The following is a 16,748-nucleotide window of genomic DNA, read 5'->3' on the forward strand; positions in this document are numbered from 1 at the left end:
AAAGAGATACATTTCATGAGAGGGTAAATGCTATATGCCAAGACAGTAACAGCCACTGAAGAGAATTTTGTGTAGATAAAATGACTGTAGCATTTGACAAGCATAACATGCAGTGATTTTAATTCAGGCAAGAAACTAGAGGTTGAGAAAACCAAAGACTTAACTTAGCCTTTGAAATAACATAAAAAAGAATAAAACATTTAGCATTAGCTATAACCTTGAAAAGAATGAAAGATACTGGTATGGCATATTACATTTTAGAAGCACTGTACAAATATTTAATATTAATTCTCAAAACTCTACAATATATATATATATAATTTACTTACTCTACATTCTTTGCCCATTCTGGAGTTTTATTCATTGTCATAAATCCACAGTTGGTTAAAATAGTACACATAATAAGTATGCTGAATAATGTAGACACTAGTCAAGGAATAGACAGTAATAACTTCTTACACTGGATTTACATCACAGGCAATTAGGTGGTTTCCTAGGCTATGGCATCTTAATGATGCATATGATGCTATTATGAAATTATTTAATTTGCAACTGTCAAAATAAATTTTAAAATATTAGAACAGTGGCTGCTGATGCTATGCAAATTCTGTATATTAGAAATATACAACATGGATCTCTTTTTTCCACCTTATTTAATCAGTGATAATTAAGATGAGCAATTTAGCTCAGATTTTGTGAGAAAAAATTAACAGGAAAAACATATTGAAATATTAAAACAAGCAACCAATTGTTGTTAAACATTAAAAACAGACCAGTAATATTTTTAGCCAGGCCAACTGAAAAGGATATGAATGAACCAAAATCTTTATAGACAGTTTTCTAAGAGAACTGAAAGGCGATAAAATGTACAAGGCAGGCGTGGCACTAAATCGGAAGATTGTCTTCCCTTTATTCAATACTATAAAAGTCTGGGGAAAAAAAACAAAAAGAACACAAGAGATTCAGAATTTAGATATTATAAATACATGCCAGTAATCAAGCACTGCTGTAAATAAAGAGACTAAGCCTGTAGCTGTTATTCATATTAGTGGCTACACTTATTTCCAGTAGCTTTAATCATGGAAGTACACAAACAAGCATTAGGTCCTAAATTTCTACAGGAACAATGAAGAATACTTTCATTCACACCCCTCAAGATATATTTACTTCAATGCTTTTCAGATATATAGCAGAACCGTCCAAATTAAAGCCAAGTATATCACAGGAATGCATGTACACACACAGAAGAATATAATACAAGAAGATTACAGGACAAATATGCCATTATTCCAAAAACTTTAGTGGGGGTCAATTTGAATATGCAAATGAGCTGATTTTACATCTAATTTAGAGTTCTAGACACGGGTCACTTGCATAAACACAAACATTATCTGAAATTAGGTTCCTATTAATCATTTCAAATGACAGAAGTAGATAGGAGAAGATTTTAAAGGACATGTTGTCTCACCCACGACACAATCTATCTATCATTAGCACTAGTAATACAAACCTTTCTGAACAGGTAAACACTTTCAAAAAAGTGTCAAACAATCATAATTAAATTGTAGCGTTTTGTAATTATTCTCCTTCTTAAGAGTTCTAGAATTCGGTTACCACTGTTCAATTTAGAAATTACTTATTTCTGGCTCCTGTTATTTTCTGAATAATTACAGCCAGCAGTCCATTTAAACCTTATAGTACAGATATAGGAACCACATACTGTGAGGTAAAGGGGTTCACTAAGATGAGGTTTTTCTCCTCATTCTACAAAGGGGGAAAAGTTCTTTGTCTTGGATTTAAGTACAAGGTGGCAGGGGTGCAGTTGGGGGTGGGGGAAGGTAGAGGGGAACACAGATGGCTGCTACAGCTCTGACTTTGGCTCCAAACCAAAGCTGGAGCCAGAGCAGTGCCTGACAGCAAGCAGCAGGGAAGGGGAGAGGTTGCAGGGACAAGTGGGGAGGGCTGTAGGATGGGCTAGAAGCTGCAGACACTGCTGGGTGAAGTAGGCTGTAGGAGGGACAAGTAGTAAGGGGGTGGGAGGGCCTGACCCCTGCTGATGCTTTTCCTGCTACAGCAGTGGGAAGGGTGAATTTAAAATGACCCTCCAAAAATAAGATTCTAGACATGGAAAATTATAATAAATTTGTAAATTTTCCAAATATAAATCTACTATTTTGGGGTCATCTTAAATTCTAAGTCATCCTGGATTTGGATGAATATGGTACTTGCCAATTGCTCTACAATAACAGCCTTTTTACCCTGCAATGATAAAAAGCTAAACCAAAGTTGCAAACCCTGCAAAGAAAGAGGGATAATTTACCCCCATTTAGATATACTTTCCATTTGGTAATGGCATTAAATAATTCTGGAGCAACTGATGCATAAAAAATCTTTACATCATAATTCATGTCTCCAGGCCTTCTAAATTCAAAGACCACTTATTATGGTTAATACAGCCTTTGTCTTTCAATATCCTGTATTAGAAACTTTGCTTCAATTTCTATCTTGATAGGAAAAAATAAATCTGCCTCTAAAAATAACATGTCCTTAAAGTCCCTTCACTACTTATTCCTTTATTGCGCAATACTTAACTATACTGGATTTTCTACCGTTACTTATTTAAATAAGCACTTTCTTATTTAGTTTTCATTTAATTTGCCATTTAGTTTTAGTTTATTATTTGTTTAGTTTTCATTTTGTGGACAGTGATAATATGCTTTAGCTGTATTTCTCTTTTCTCCTTTCTTAATTTCTCAGCTTTCTTTCATAACCAGCATAAACTTTATTTTGCATTCTCTCATGACTAGTTCTTCTTCATCCATTCTTCTCTTGCTAATATTATTTATAATACAAGAAAATCCATTTCTGAGAAAATATATTTTTTAATTTTTAAACTTTCCTCTCAACAGGCAATACAGCAAGCCCTTCAAGTAGGGTTCATAAGGAAGGTATCATTATGTAAACTATAGTGAGAATTTACAGTCCCTTAGGGAGTCCACAGTAACTTGCTCATCAGTGAAAGTTGGTTACACTATCTCATATACCATACATATGTGACAGCTTACTATACCATACATGCATGAAGGTGAAAAAAACTGGTCAAAAGATAACAGGCAGATTCCTAATAAAAATAACATATTTCTAGTAGGAAGAGTGAAGAGCTTCAAAAAAAGTCCTTTCTCGGTAACATACCCATCGTTCAGGACATCTGACTTAGATTCTTTCATCAACCTGCAGCCTTCACATCACTGAAATCCAAGTTACTAAATACCTGAATGATTACAAGAACCACCCACTTCCGGAAGGACTTGAAGCCTGTGTCCCTGAGTCGTCAGACTCAGTCCCAGTCCCAGTCGGCTCTCTACAGGTATAACCTTCATAAAAAATTCATGTCAGAAATCACACCTTCTGAAATTCTTATCTAAAATAAGCATTGCCTTCCATCCTGGAAAAAGCTCTATTTGGTTCAAAAAGTATCAGACTAGTTGTTTAGTAATGCAGGCCATGTAAAGCAACACACCAACACTCCACTCTTCATAGTTGTTCTCCATATTTAAGAATTCAATTCAAACTGCCCCATAGCGCATGCCCAAAAGAAGCATCACATTAGTTTGATAAGGTTCGCCCAACATCTGCATAGATTGAACACTTTGGTGGGGCTTTTTGGCACTTTTATCTAGCAGCTGATTTAATCAACTTTTGATAAAAGCATGCCCAAACTCACGCACTTCCTCTTCCGGTAAAGCTCAGTGGGGAGGGTTCTGCATCTGTCAGTGCCCATGTATACCCAGCCACACTAAATTGCTTCAGTAGGACAGAAGAATTTGTGCAACCTCCTTCACTCAGACAATATGGCATCTTAGTCTGTTTGCCACATTAACTGGAGCCCGTTGATGTACATTACATATAACATGCCCTATTTAGGTACAGTACAAGTTCTCCCACAGAAAACTGAGAATTAAAATTAATTTGTTAAATCTCAGATTTAATTATCAGTTAGCAATGATGTTATCACTTTTTTAGAAAAAAAAAGCAAACATGCCAAATCTATGGTATAACTTCAATTTTAAAATTTATTTTCATCTGGCACTAGGGTTTATGTGGACAGCCGATGAGAAGAGCTGCTTTTGGTTCCTATTGTGGTAACTCTCAGATAGTCTCATAATTCTCATTCTCCTGTGCCCCCGCTCCCTCCCCAAATGAATACTTAAATATAAGAAGTTCAGGTGTATTCTGAACTTACAGCTGAATGGGAATAATACAAAAAGAAATGCTTCCCAAGCTTAAGCTAAAGCAAAGATGGTAAATAGCAACCCGTTCCATTTGTCTGTAATGCAAATATTCTTCTAACATACAATGTAATCCATTATGATTAGGGACCTACCGAATTCACAGCAGAAGTGGGGTGCGCTGTGGCTCCTTTAATTTTGCAGGTTTGCCCACGTGCCCTCCGCCACTGATTGAAGGCACCATGCTTGCAGCTTGTTCCTGATCAGCAGTGAAGTGAAAACTGTGGTTTTAAATATGACACCACTTTTGCCTCCTGCCACTGATTAGCTGAGGGGCCCGGTGGCCCCAGTACTTGCTGCTGGAGGCAAAAACCATGCCATATTTAAAACTGTGGTTTTTGCTTTTCTGCTAATCAGGAAGGAGCAGTGGGGCCCCTCTGCCAATCAACGGCAGGGGGAAGGGGGCGGAGAGGCCCACAGAGGGAACCTGAAAGATTAATGCTGCCGCACACCCCTCTTCGGCTGTGAATCTGGTAGGTCCCTAATTTTATAATGACCTAGTTCCCTGACCAAAAAGAACACAAGCAGTTATTTTACTAAGCTCAACCAACTACCATTTTCCTGCTGGTTCATGGCTCTGGTAGGTAAAGGAAATGGTCAAGTTGGCTAATCCTGCAAATAGACATTGCATTTATCCCAGGCCAAACCATTTTATCCCAGGACAAGGTGCAGTTGTACAGACGTCCATATCCATTGTCTTGGGATAAATCCTAATAAAGTTTCCCGGATAAGAGGTAGTAACAGTTTATGCTGGGATATTGCAAAGTACAGCTATACAATTATCCCTAGGACTGCATCATTAATATATGCTCTCCTCCTTTCAATCGAAAAACTTAGATTACATTAAATCCAACAGGGATGTGCAAACACTCACTTTTTTATTGATATAATATGGGTCAATGTCTTCCAGTGGTGTAGACACCATTCCTGGAGGTATGTCACCATAAATAAATGGCAGTGTTTTTCCTGCCTCCAAGTCCTTGTTGGGCTTGGAGCCATTTCCTTCATCAGCACCTTCATCTTTGGAGTCTCCTTCTGCCTTTTCTTCAGCAATACGTTTTTCAATAGCTGCAAGAGATTCTCTAGTGAAGTAGAAGAAGCTGTCAGGTCCTGGTGGTACCAGCATTGCCTGTGCCATCTTTTCATTCTGCAAATGTTAAGTCCTCATTAGCCTAAATTGTAAGAAGGTCCTAGAAGAACATAAGAAAACAGAAAGTCAGGAGAACAGGGAAATACAACAGCAACAAAACAAAGAAACAGTGTAGTTTAATGGTTTATTATATTTTATCAGCAACTTCAAAGTAAACAATCTAAAACATTAAGACTGAAATTTTCAAAGAGGTCCCAAGAGAATGGACAGCTTAATTACTATAGGTTTCTCTGAAGAATTGCTGCCAAAAAGAGTCACAATAGCAGTGGGACTTCTCTCCTGAGGAATGGGGGCTGCCAGCTCAGACAAAGTACGGAACCTGTTGCCAGCCTTGGCCATTTTCAAAGGGCCTAGCCTAAGCTGCAGAAGTAATGCTAAGCAAAAGCCCCAAAGCCTGTTTCTGAATAACTGCAGTGTGAACCTTTGCAGATGACAATTAACTTGGTCAGCAAGTAAAGGAAACCGTCACACACAACTGAAAAAAAAACAAGGCCTAAAAGGAGATAATGGAACGCCGTATGTTAAATAATCCATATACCTTCTATCATTGCTATATCTTAAAGTAGTAGTAGTAGTGACTGATATAATAAAATGTATTCAATGTTATTTTGCTATAATAGATATGTTTTTGTTAAAATGCTTAGATAATTTGTAAAAACAAAAACAACCGTGTCAGAAAAGTCCATAAACTAAGGTGGTGAAGAAACAGAAACAGCATTCCACAATGGGTAAGGAAAGGTGATAAGAAACCCTCCCCCTCTCCCATGGATATAAATCCCAACTAATTTACACTTTTGAAGTCTACAAGAGTTCTGGTTCAGTCCAGTTCCAAAAGTTTCAGTGAAACAAAGCAATTTAAATAAAACCAATTACAAATCCCTTATTACAGTGGTCTCCAACCTTTTTAAGCAGGAAATCACCTTTGGCATTTAAAAGCAACCCAAAATGTCATGTGCGCTGCCACTACCACCCCCTCCCGCCCAGCAGGTAAGTCTGTAGGATGGTAAGGTGGGGGGGAGCAGATTGAGGCAGAGAGAGAAAAAATTATATGGGGGCACACCTCCCCAGCAGGTAAGACCTACCCAGCCGGAGCCCCACTCAACTTACCCCTGCTCCTGCCTCTGCAGCCATGTCCCTCACCGCAGAGGCCTCCATCTAGCCCCTGCCCCTTCCCTCCCCCACCAGAATGACCTGCTGGGCTGGGGCACACGCGTGCACATACACGGGCACTACGCCTCCCACTCCAGCCTCAGATCAACTCTGGGAGGCTCCAAGATCTACCAGTGAATTGAGATCTACTGTTGATGACCACTGCTTTATTAGAATATTAAAACCAGCCGTCTATAAATATTGGGCATAGGCTGGAGGAAAATTTGGATAACTCAACAAATTCAAAAAGACCTGCTGCCAGTCTCTGCTGTGAAGATGACCTGCTGCATGACACCATCCTCCCACTTCTCAAATCTTCCCAGCCAGTACAGGTGAGAATCTATGTTGTGCTGTTGTGGGTAGCCAAATAAAATTTGGGATAAATATTTATTTTCATGTTGTAAGGTGCAAGCAAATAAAAGGTTGGGCTGTACTTTTATCAGTAGGCTATACATCAGGTTACCTATAAACTATGTAAAAGTTAGACTCTTGAAGCACGAAATTTATATCTCCCCCCTCCCCGCTGCAGCAGTGAGGCGAGGGGAGAAGCAGGCATGATGCGGGGCAGGACCGGGCCTGAGGGTGAAGAGAAGCTGACCCACCATGGCAGGGAGTAAAAGGGAGGGAGTAGTGGGCCTGGGCCAACCTGGCAGCAGCAGGGGAATGAGAGGAGCGGGCTCTATGCTGACACAGGGGAGGGTGGGGTGGTGGAGGAGAGGCCCAAGCCTGCTCCTCCCCTCCCCCCACCACTGCTGCATCAGGCCAGGCCAGGCCAGGCTGGGCCTGCTGATCCCACCCCTCACTGCCATGACAGGCCAGCCTCTCTCCCCCCCTCAGGCTCGCTCCTCCTCTTCCCCCTCCCACATCGGGCCTGGGCCCACGCCTCCCCTCCCTCCACCACTACCACCTAGCACTGCACTGGCTCAGGTCCACTCTTCCCCCCTCCGCTGCCACATTGGCCTGTGTCGGCCCTGCAGGCAGCGATGACGGAAGAGGAGGGGGGTGGGCCAAGGCCAGCACCAGTGGATTCACCCCCTGCTGCAGCCTCCCAACCCTTCTCCCCCCCCGGTGTCTGTCCCAGACCCCTTGCTAGTTTAAGATAAACCAAATTCCCCCAGCATCCTGGCATGCTTTCTGGGCTGGGCAGGGCGAGGCTCTTCCCTCTGCTCCATGGCTGGAGCTCTAGCAGAGACTACAAGTACAGCAGTGTCTGCCTGGCTTCACCCTGCCCTACCCCCACCCCCTCACTGCTCAAGCAGGAATCCCCCATCCCTTCTCCCACAACACAAACCCTAGCCCCATGGACCCTAGGCATGTGGTATGCTATCTACTGCCAAGAGGTGTCTGTGTGTGTGTCTCTCTAATTTCACTGGGACAGCCAGGAAGAACAGTGACTTAGAGCTTTTTGGAGCTAATCAACAGGTTGGTTGGTAAGCTGTTTACGAAGAGTTTGAACTAATCAGGGAGGCTATTGTTTTGCTGATGGGGTGATAAACACTGTTATCAGCCCCCTGCTGGCTTGCTTGCCTGTCAGTTTGCTTCAGACAATATACAGAAGCAGGGAGAGAGATTGAAAAGGTCCATATCTTCAACAGATGCATGCACTGCACACCCCTGCCCTTGCTTCAGAGTGCTAGCAGAAGGCTGGGGGCTGGCAACACTGCCACCCTTTGAGCAGGGAAAAGCCTAGGATGGTGCAGGCAGAACTCCCTAATCAAAGCATCCTGCTGGGGCCTCACCATGCACCCACTCAGCTCAGCACTGTTCAAGGGAGGGGAGGGCTGCTTTAGCACCCCCCAGCTTCTAGCGTGAGCCACTGGAGGCATGTGCCTGAATTTCCTCAGTCAGAGAAAATGTCTGCTCAGTTTCCAACTGGTTCAGCCTAGCCAGGTTAGACTAACCTGCAAAGGTTGAATCAACTCAGGCTCAGGCTTTTTGAATGTCAGTCCCTAGCCTTTGGTCTATCACAGTTGGGGCCAACCTTTATGGCAGGTGTGCCACAAATTAATCTGACACTCTCCCTGAGTACCACTCCACTCCCCTTCCCCTGCCCAATATGTTACTCTGCTTTCTGCTTCTTTCCTTATGCTCCCTATCCCATCTGCTACTCTGCTTTCTGCTTCATGCCCCAGCAGCTAGTGTGCTGCTTGTTTCCCTTCCCCATCTGCCACATGCCACACATTAAAGCTACCTATACCACTTGTGGTACACATCACATCTGTTCCAGCATATTAGTTACCTATAGCGTACTCCCTTTAAAAGCATAGCTTCAGCACATTTAGCCAGGAGCATGCACTTTTCTGAACATGTTTCAATAATGTGAGGTGATGTTGTACCCGTGATAGTCCAGGAATTATGCAAGAGGCAAAGATTTTTGTGGATGATATATTTTATTGAACTAGCTGCATGGCTGGTATCCACTCAAGCACTTAAATGCAAAGCATTCTTCATCAGGGCAGATGAAAGAAGCTGGCACAGAGAAGATTAAGAACAGTGTGGATAACTGTGAAACTGGAGAAGAGGAATTCTAGAGGTAAGAGATAAACAATTAACAGAAGGAAAATAGTGTGATTTGTGGGAGATCAAGACTTTTCAAAAGTGAAGAAGGTCATTATCACCTATAGCATGAAGAAAGATTTTCAGAAATCAGGTAGATTATAGCATGCCACAGAGTCTGTATCAGTATTCAGTCTTTGGTTCCTAGTGTCCAGACAACTTACAGTTTTTGGTTTCTAGACTCACCTTTTGAAAGTGTTTTGTAAACTTACTTTGAGCACAAGGATAGTGGGATCAGAAAGAGAGTGGCTGTTCTGTGAAAAATGTGTTCCTACTGGTGTTTGTGCCTCTGTCCTTTATATACGTGGTTTCTGTCCAGTTTCACCCACCGAGTTACCATAAGGACATTTGTTGTACTGAATCAGATGTACCACATTTTGAGAAAGATGTGTAAGATCAACAGATTCTTATGGGTCCATTGCTAGTGATGAGTAGGTGTGGTGACAGTAGGGGCTGACAGGACTGTTATAGCAGTGGAAACGTGTTGACAGGTTTTGTATCAATTGTTAAAGGCAAGGTTTTGTCCCATTTGGCATCTGTTGATTAACAAAGAGTTTGCTTCTGATGATGAGTTGGGAAGCTGAGGGGGGTTGTTTGAAAGCCAGGAGTAGGGAGGGTGGGAATATCTCTCTCAAAGTCTGCTTTTACTGAGAGCAGGCTATAAATTAATTTGATGTAAAATTAAATTAATTACAGCCTGTGGCACAGGCTGTAAATTTAATTTGTAATCCAGGGGTGTCAAACCTGTGCTGAGCCCCACCATCTGGCTCCTGGTGATGTCCCTAGATCTTAGCAGACACACAGTGCATGGCATGCACCACACCAGCCACATGGGGAGGATGGCACCATCTCCAGCCAGTCCTGGCTCCATGTTGCATATGGCATCACCGAGAACTGCATGCAGCGTGGAACCCACAGGCAGGGACCATACACAGAAAGGTTCCCATAGCAGCTGCCACATGTAGTGCAATCTGGTCAGGGCAGGCACCATGTCCAGTGCCACACCAGCTCCAGCCAGTGCTACATGCCCCCAGCTGGATTGCACTGTACACAACACCCATTCCAGCCACTCTGGGATCCGTGCTGAATACAACACAGGTCCCAGACTGGCTGGAGTGAGAACTGTATCCAAGATACTTGGGAAAGGCAGAAGGGCGGGCAGGGTGTCCATGGGCTCAATCCATCCCTGTGGCACTCATCTGGCCCGCAAGATTAGATGAGATTGAAATCTTTGCTCCATTCAGTTCAATTGTGGGATGGTAAGTGACCACCAGAGGTATGCAGTTGCAAGAGGCTTTCTTTTTGTATTGTAGGAGGCATTCCATCAAGTTATAAATAGACTGTGGGGTTGAAAGACAGGGGCACATCTACATGAGATACTGACTGTGCAAATCTAATAATACTACACAGTAACTTATCACAGCATGAACAATGCTAATACACTACTGTGCAGTATTATTAGACTACTGCACACTAGCATCACTTAAAAGACGTTCGCTGGCGCTACTGCGTAGTAACTCTGAGCATTTAATACTTTCTTATACAAGCACTAAATAAATTCACAGTAACCACTGCACAGTAGTCATGCAGATGTACCCACTGTGCACTTAATTCAGAAGTATCAGACACAGCCTGTGGGTTGGATGTGGCCCATGGTGCTGCCTATGGGTTTTGGATGAGCACTGAACACAACATGCAGCATGCACTGGATCTAGCCCTGCACGCTTCGTGTAGCACACAAAGTCAGTCTGGCATGGACTGCATGTGATGTGCAGAGCTGGGGTGGGGCAACTGTCAAGGGGCAGGGCCCCCCATTCAGCCCTCAACAGCTCACCAAAACTCATTAAATGGCCCTCCACCCGAAATAATTGCCTGCCCTTGCGGTAGGAAGTGCAGGAACTGAAATTAGGACAGATGGAAGGGGGGACAGGTGTGGGGCATGCAGTCACTGGGGGGGTTCAGGCAGCTAGAGGGAGCTGGTGGTTGGTGGGCTAGCAGCAAAGGGCAAGGGTCAGGTCACTTGACTCCTCTGTCATCTGCCTCCACACCTCCCTTCCCGTGGCTGCCCCAGTGTAGTTATGCAGAAGGACGAATTTAAGACAACCCTCCAAAAATTAGATTCTAGACATGTGACATTAAAAAAAAAAAAAAATTTTCATGTCTAGAATCTAATTATTCAAGGACCATCTTAAATTCAGAGGCATCCTGGATTTGGGTAAAGGCAGTAAACACTTCAGATTTGCCCAAAAGAATCACAAAGAAATGTTTAAATGGTACGTAAAAAGTGAGGGAAAAAACAGGAGATTTACTGATGATGCAGCTTGATGCTGATAAATAATTTACAAAATTCATACACAATTATTTTTCATGGATAAGGCTAGCCTAATATAAGTACTGTACAATAAAAAGCCAGGAACATTGAATCAGACAATACATCCAGCAGTCATTTCAATCTTCACAGAACTTTGATGTGTTCCTTGTATATCCTGAAGAGTTCCCAGTTCCCAGTGGGCTTACAAAGGTGCTAAAATATCAGAACTTCTTATAGGCTTGAATGGGATTTTTGGGTGCTCAACTCCTGTAAATATCAGGCCAGCTGCATAAAGGGTCTAGTTGTTCTGCACCTTTGACTGCTCCAAATAATATTAAAAAATTCACATTTTTTTTGTGAAGCGACCCAATAATTCTGCAGCCCTGTAAAGGAAAAAAATATTTACTACAGTTGCCATTACTGAGGCCCAAATGCCACAATATTTATAAATAATATTTAGTTATACAACTGTAAGCTCATTCCACTGACATCCCTGGGATTACTCCAGGCTCCATGGCTGGCAGCAAGGACATGCCCAAAGCCCGGGCCAGCTGTGGCGTGCTGAGCAAAATGGCTTCACGTACCACATTCTGGCATGCGTGCCGGGAGTTGCTGACCCCTGTACTAGGGTGTCTCCAAACACTTTTCCTGACCTGAAATTTTCATGATTTGATCTCAATTCAAAACTGATTCTAAATGCTCAAACATATTAGCTTCCATTCTTTCTGAATTGTAACAGTGAAAATACAGGTTTGCCATAAAATTGTGACCTTATCTGTTAAGCAGGGTTATAGCAAATGGCAGAGGCTTAAAGCTGGATACAGGAAAAAGCTTTACTAAAGATTCAGTAAAGGGAAAAGTGAGAAAGAATAAAAAGACAAGATATAATTCATTAAAAACATACTTTTGAACATGTTCAACAATAGGATTATGTTTGTATTTCAAAATCAACTCAGTGCTGAAAATTTTAGTTCAAAAGCTGAATATTTCAGAAAGTTATAAACATATGACAAGGACTCCATTAAAAACCTTGACATTATTCAATGTATTCAATATACCATAGATCATAACACAAAGAAGCATAAGGCAATTTCAAATTCCATTATGGACAACCTACAGAAACAATTTAACTTTGCAAATTATCTAAAGTCAGCACAAAGGTGGTTAATAAATCCAGTGGTTTCAATTTCAGTCTTAAAGGTTATCGGTCTAAAGCAGAAAGCCATAACATAATTAGACAGCTAATCAACAACAGCAACGCTGTTTAAATCTAAAAAGCAAGAGAAAACAAATGAGAGGACAACAGGAATTAAAAAAAAATCTTTTGGAGTGTGGTGTAGTTTAATGACAGTATAGTAATCAGCTTAAAATTATTCCCACCTTCCCTAACCTGAAAGACAGAAAGCATTCTTTATAGCAAATCTAATGTAAAATGTAACTACATATTAATTTTCAGATTTAATTTCCTATTATAATTGGAAAAATAAAGCTTAGCCATTGCAAGTAGGCTCAGAAATAGCAGTTATTTTGAGGCACTGAAGTCTTAAAAAAAATGTTAAGCATTTCAAATAGCAGACTACTACCCACTCTTTTTTAAAAGTGAATTAACAATTAAAACACACACAGATGAAGTACTATTAATATTCAAATCATTTAAAACTATTTATTCATCACTTAGGAATTGCTGGGTTATGCAAAACAATGCTGTTTTCATTTTGTTTCTCATCCCAGTACACACTGAAAGATACTAATGCTGATTATGAGTAAGAGACGGAGCCCAGGTTCAAGCTCAGTGTATTTCATCAGCTAAGACATACCTGGTCTATCTTAAGTGGCACACTTAACATTTTAACAGTAAGATGCTGATGGAAACTGTGCTCACTTGTGTAAATTTCCCATTATCCTGGATTTCACAGACAGAAAGATAAACACCAGAAATATGATAAAACCAAGCAACACCTTTAAAAAACATATACATCTGTGAGCTATTCTGACAAGAACTCATTCAGTGCAGGTCAATGTTATTTAATAATCTGTGGAGGGATGCCTTCAGTCTTTCACACTGGTAGCATGACACAAAAACTACTGCTGGGATGTTATGCCACTCCCCTCTTAAAATGGACAATATCTTGGGAAAGAGCGTGCATTACTCGATTGCATCAGACAAAGTGCTCTGAAAGCTTCCACCACCTTTCTTTGGAGATGCCTTCTTCTACATCTGCTTTCAATGTAGTTACGTGGAAACTGACCCTCTACACTGGGCATCTGGAAAGTTCCAACAAAATTAATTTTAGACCTAATCCTATGCAAGATGTCCCTGGTTTGCTGTGGAGAAGAGGAAAAACCAACCCTCAGCTAATTTGGCCATGAGGGACAAATCCTTCCCAGATAATTAAAGGAAACTCATGATACTTTGGTGGGGGAGGTAGGGGGCAGGGAGGGGGGACAGGAGGGGAACATCAGGCTCTCTCTGCTGACGAGTGGTATCTCCAGAAAGAGAACAGGTGGAATGAGTCTCGTCTCCGAGTGCACAGGAATCAATATATGCATTCACCAGCTTTTGTCCAACAGTCAACTACACAGCGCCTCTCCTCAAAACACAAAAGGAGGGGCTAGGAGATGCAAAATTTAAAGGGGCTGTAGGTCTCCTGGCAAAGCTTCCCTTCCGAGGCTGCTGTGGGGCAGGGATGTTACTTCTCCACCTCACTTGCCCAGTAAATCTGTCTCATGTTATGAGAGTTTTATTTTTTTTAAGCCTTTCGAGTATTTAAAAAACAGGTTACAAAACCAGAAGCAACATATGTAATTATTTTTCAGTACAATGCACTCCTGCAAGTCTCCGTTAATCAAGATAATAGCTTAATAAGCATGGTTTCCTCCTCCATCAGGGTGTGCCAATTGTACTGTACTGTAAAAAGATGTATTGTATTATCACCATTACATTCTGCCTAAACCTAAAAGTCTAAAAAAAACCTACTGATATTCAGAAATTCATTGTGAGGCAATAATCCACAGGTCCATAGTTTATATTTTGTGTGTTTTACCAAACAATCATAATTTGTACTGATTTAAATATAATTTGAGTAGCAAAGATGTATATCATGATTAATTACTTTAATGCCTTTTTGGACACTTTACTGTAGCATTCTGTATGGTGTCATGATGTTGAATGGATGTTTATAATTTAAAAAACCTACTCTTTTCCATTTTATGTAAATGTTTGATAGACAGAGGAGTTTAAAACAAAAGTTGTTTGAATTTGCTTTTGTTTGCCACAGCAACTTTCTCACGTCCTCAGTGAAACTCCATCCCACTAATATAAACATTTATCTTAATATTTTTTTACAGAACTGGTGATAACTTGTAATCTACAGGTCTCTTAAATATAAAAAGATCTATAAATATAAAACAGCAGTGAGCCTAAAGTTGTAACCTAATCAAGTAACTGAAAGTTGAAGTACTGTCTGACAAGAAATGGGATCTTAATGAAAGAACAGAAAATAGGAGAAAGTGGAGACTGTGTTACTTTTTTTAAAAGCATGCTAACAGGTGAGAAAAAAATCTCTCTAAACTTGCTTTTTTAAACACTCAAAAATAATCACACATTAAGCATGAAGAAGATAAAGATCTGAATAACATGTGCCTTTATAACAAGTCTGCAAATCAGGAAGATGATATTTGTATCTGTAAAAAATTACGAGCCACAAATATTTTCTCTACCATTCATCAACCCTTTCTGAAATGGGCATATCCACAACCCATTTGCTATTTTTACTCCAAATCCTGATAAGCCAGGGCTATCTAGCTTCTAAGTGGCTGGGGGCTGCATTGCCCTGTACATCATAGGGGCCACTTGCCCCCCATTCTGCATGCAATGCACGTGGGCAGGCAGCCACTTTACAACCCTGCTGTACCATGCCTGAGTGGGCAGGCACCCGTGGCACAGCACCCCACCTCACCTGCAACTCCCTACAGGCCCTATGACACCGCACTGCATGGGTACTCAGGGCTGTCAGCTCACCTGGCATCATGGACTGCACTGGGGCTGAGTCAGGCAGCAGAAGCCAAAGGAAAGAGAGGAAGCCCCCAGCTGTTGCTGCAGCCAGAGCACAGGGCAGCAGCAGCTGGATGGGAAGCCAGAGCATATTAGCCTGCTTGCTGGCTACATGCAGCCTGGAAATAAACTACAGCAGCTTCAAAGATGTGGGTTGCCCCAATTATAGCCAACACAGAACAACAAGTAACTACCAAAAAGAGAGGCATCTGTTTTTGTCATTACTACCTATCAGTTAGAAAATGAAGATTTTGCAATCAGATTTGTCTTGTTTTTACTTTAAATGGAAATTTTCCAATAGATTAAATGCTATTGTCAGTTTTAAGAATTTTAAATCATAAATATACATTTATTTCTTAAAACAATACAACTGAAATGTATAGATTCATATTTAAAATCTGGGTGCTGTGTTTAATAAATATCACCTATTTTTAAATTGGTCAGTGAATCACCATTTGCACCTTTTGAAAGTAATAAATAATCTAGCATTTAGGTACCACAAACTTGTTCACCAGAGTTGGATCTTTTAACCACGTTTAAAGCTAATATAGGTGCATTCCAAATATTACTGACATCATTGGCACTAATAAATTATGGCTTATCTTATCTACTGATGCCATTATTTTCACACAAGTAACCATGACATAATAAAAGACAGAATTATTACTGGTTTCAACATATAATACAACCCCTAAATCATACATGCTTTTAGGAGATAGAACAACACATATATGAGTGCCCCAAATTCCATCTTTTTTTTGAGTGTTTTTAATCTGTAGTGCTTCAGTAGAACACAAACATACAACCGTCTTCTAGCTAAAAGGTGTCTCTGAAACACTTTGAGTTATTCCTATTTCATCCATCCTCTATTTTTATACAGTTCTGGACAACTCATAGGAATTAATAGCACTGTGTCATCTGTCTGCTTAATTTTTATAGTACTTTCAAGTGCCACAAATATTACACCTTTCAATGCTCTTCCAGAATTAAAATAAATATAAAACTCAAAAATGTAAAAGACTATGTCTGGTGAAGGCTAAATGAGATTAAAGCCCATTCAAATAACCCACAACAAAAAAGTCAGCCAGACAAAATAGGCATACCTACATCTCACCTTCCTTGAAAACCCCTGCTCTCCTTCCACTTACAGTTCTTGATAGTAACCCAGCCTTCAGAGGCATGCGGCATTCATGCCTGCATCCCAGTCTCCACAGCCCCTTGCAGGGGTCCACAGCAACC

General features: G+C 41.0%; 1 protein-coding gene across 3 annotated transcripts in view; it reads right to left on the reverse strand.

Moving 5' to 3' along the window:
* The window catches only part of LOC109301518 (sodium channel protein type 2 subunit alpha-like), a 302,173-nt gene that overhangs the window by 151,911 nt on the left and 133,514 nt on the right, over nt 1-16,748 (reverse strand). For all 3 annotated transcript variants that reach the window (XM_019522731.1, XM_019522729.1, XM_019522730.1), the window contains exons 2-4: nt 5,164-5,479; nt 811-929; nt 330-419 (exon numbers count right to left, since the gene is read on the reverse strand). In XM_019522731.1, the coding sequence (XP_019378276.1) occupies nt 330-419; nt 811-929; nt 5,164-5,427 (473 nt within the window). In that variant the 5' untranslated portion in view covers nt 5,428-5,479. The remainder of the gene's footprint in view (nt 1-329; nt 420-810; nt 930-5,163; nt 5,480-16,748) is intronic.

The sequence above is a fragment of the Gavialis gangeticus genome, unplaced genomic scaffold (genome assembly GCF_001723915.1).
Source record: "Gavialis gangeticus isolate Ggan-Ray unplaced genomic scaffold, GavGan_comp1, whole genome shotgun sequence".
Classification (NCBI taxonomy): Eukaryota; Metazoa; Chordata; order Crocodylia; family Gavialidae; genus Gavialis; species Gavialis gangeticus.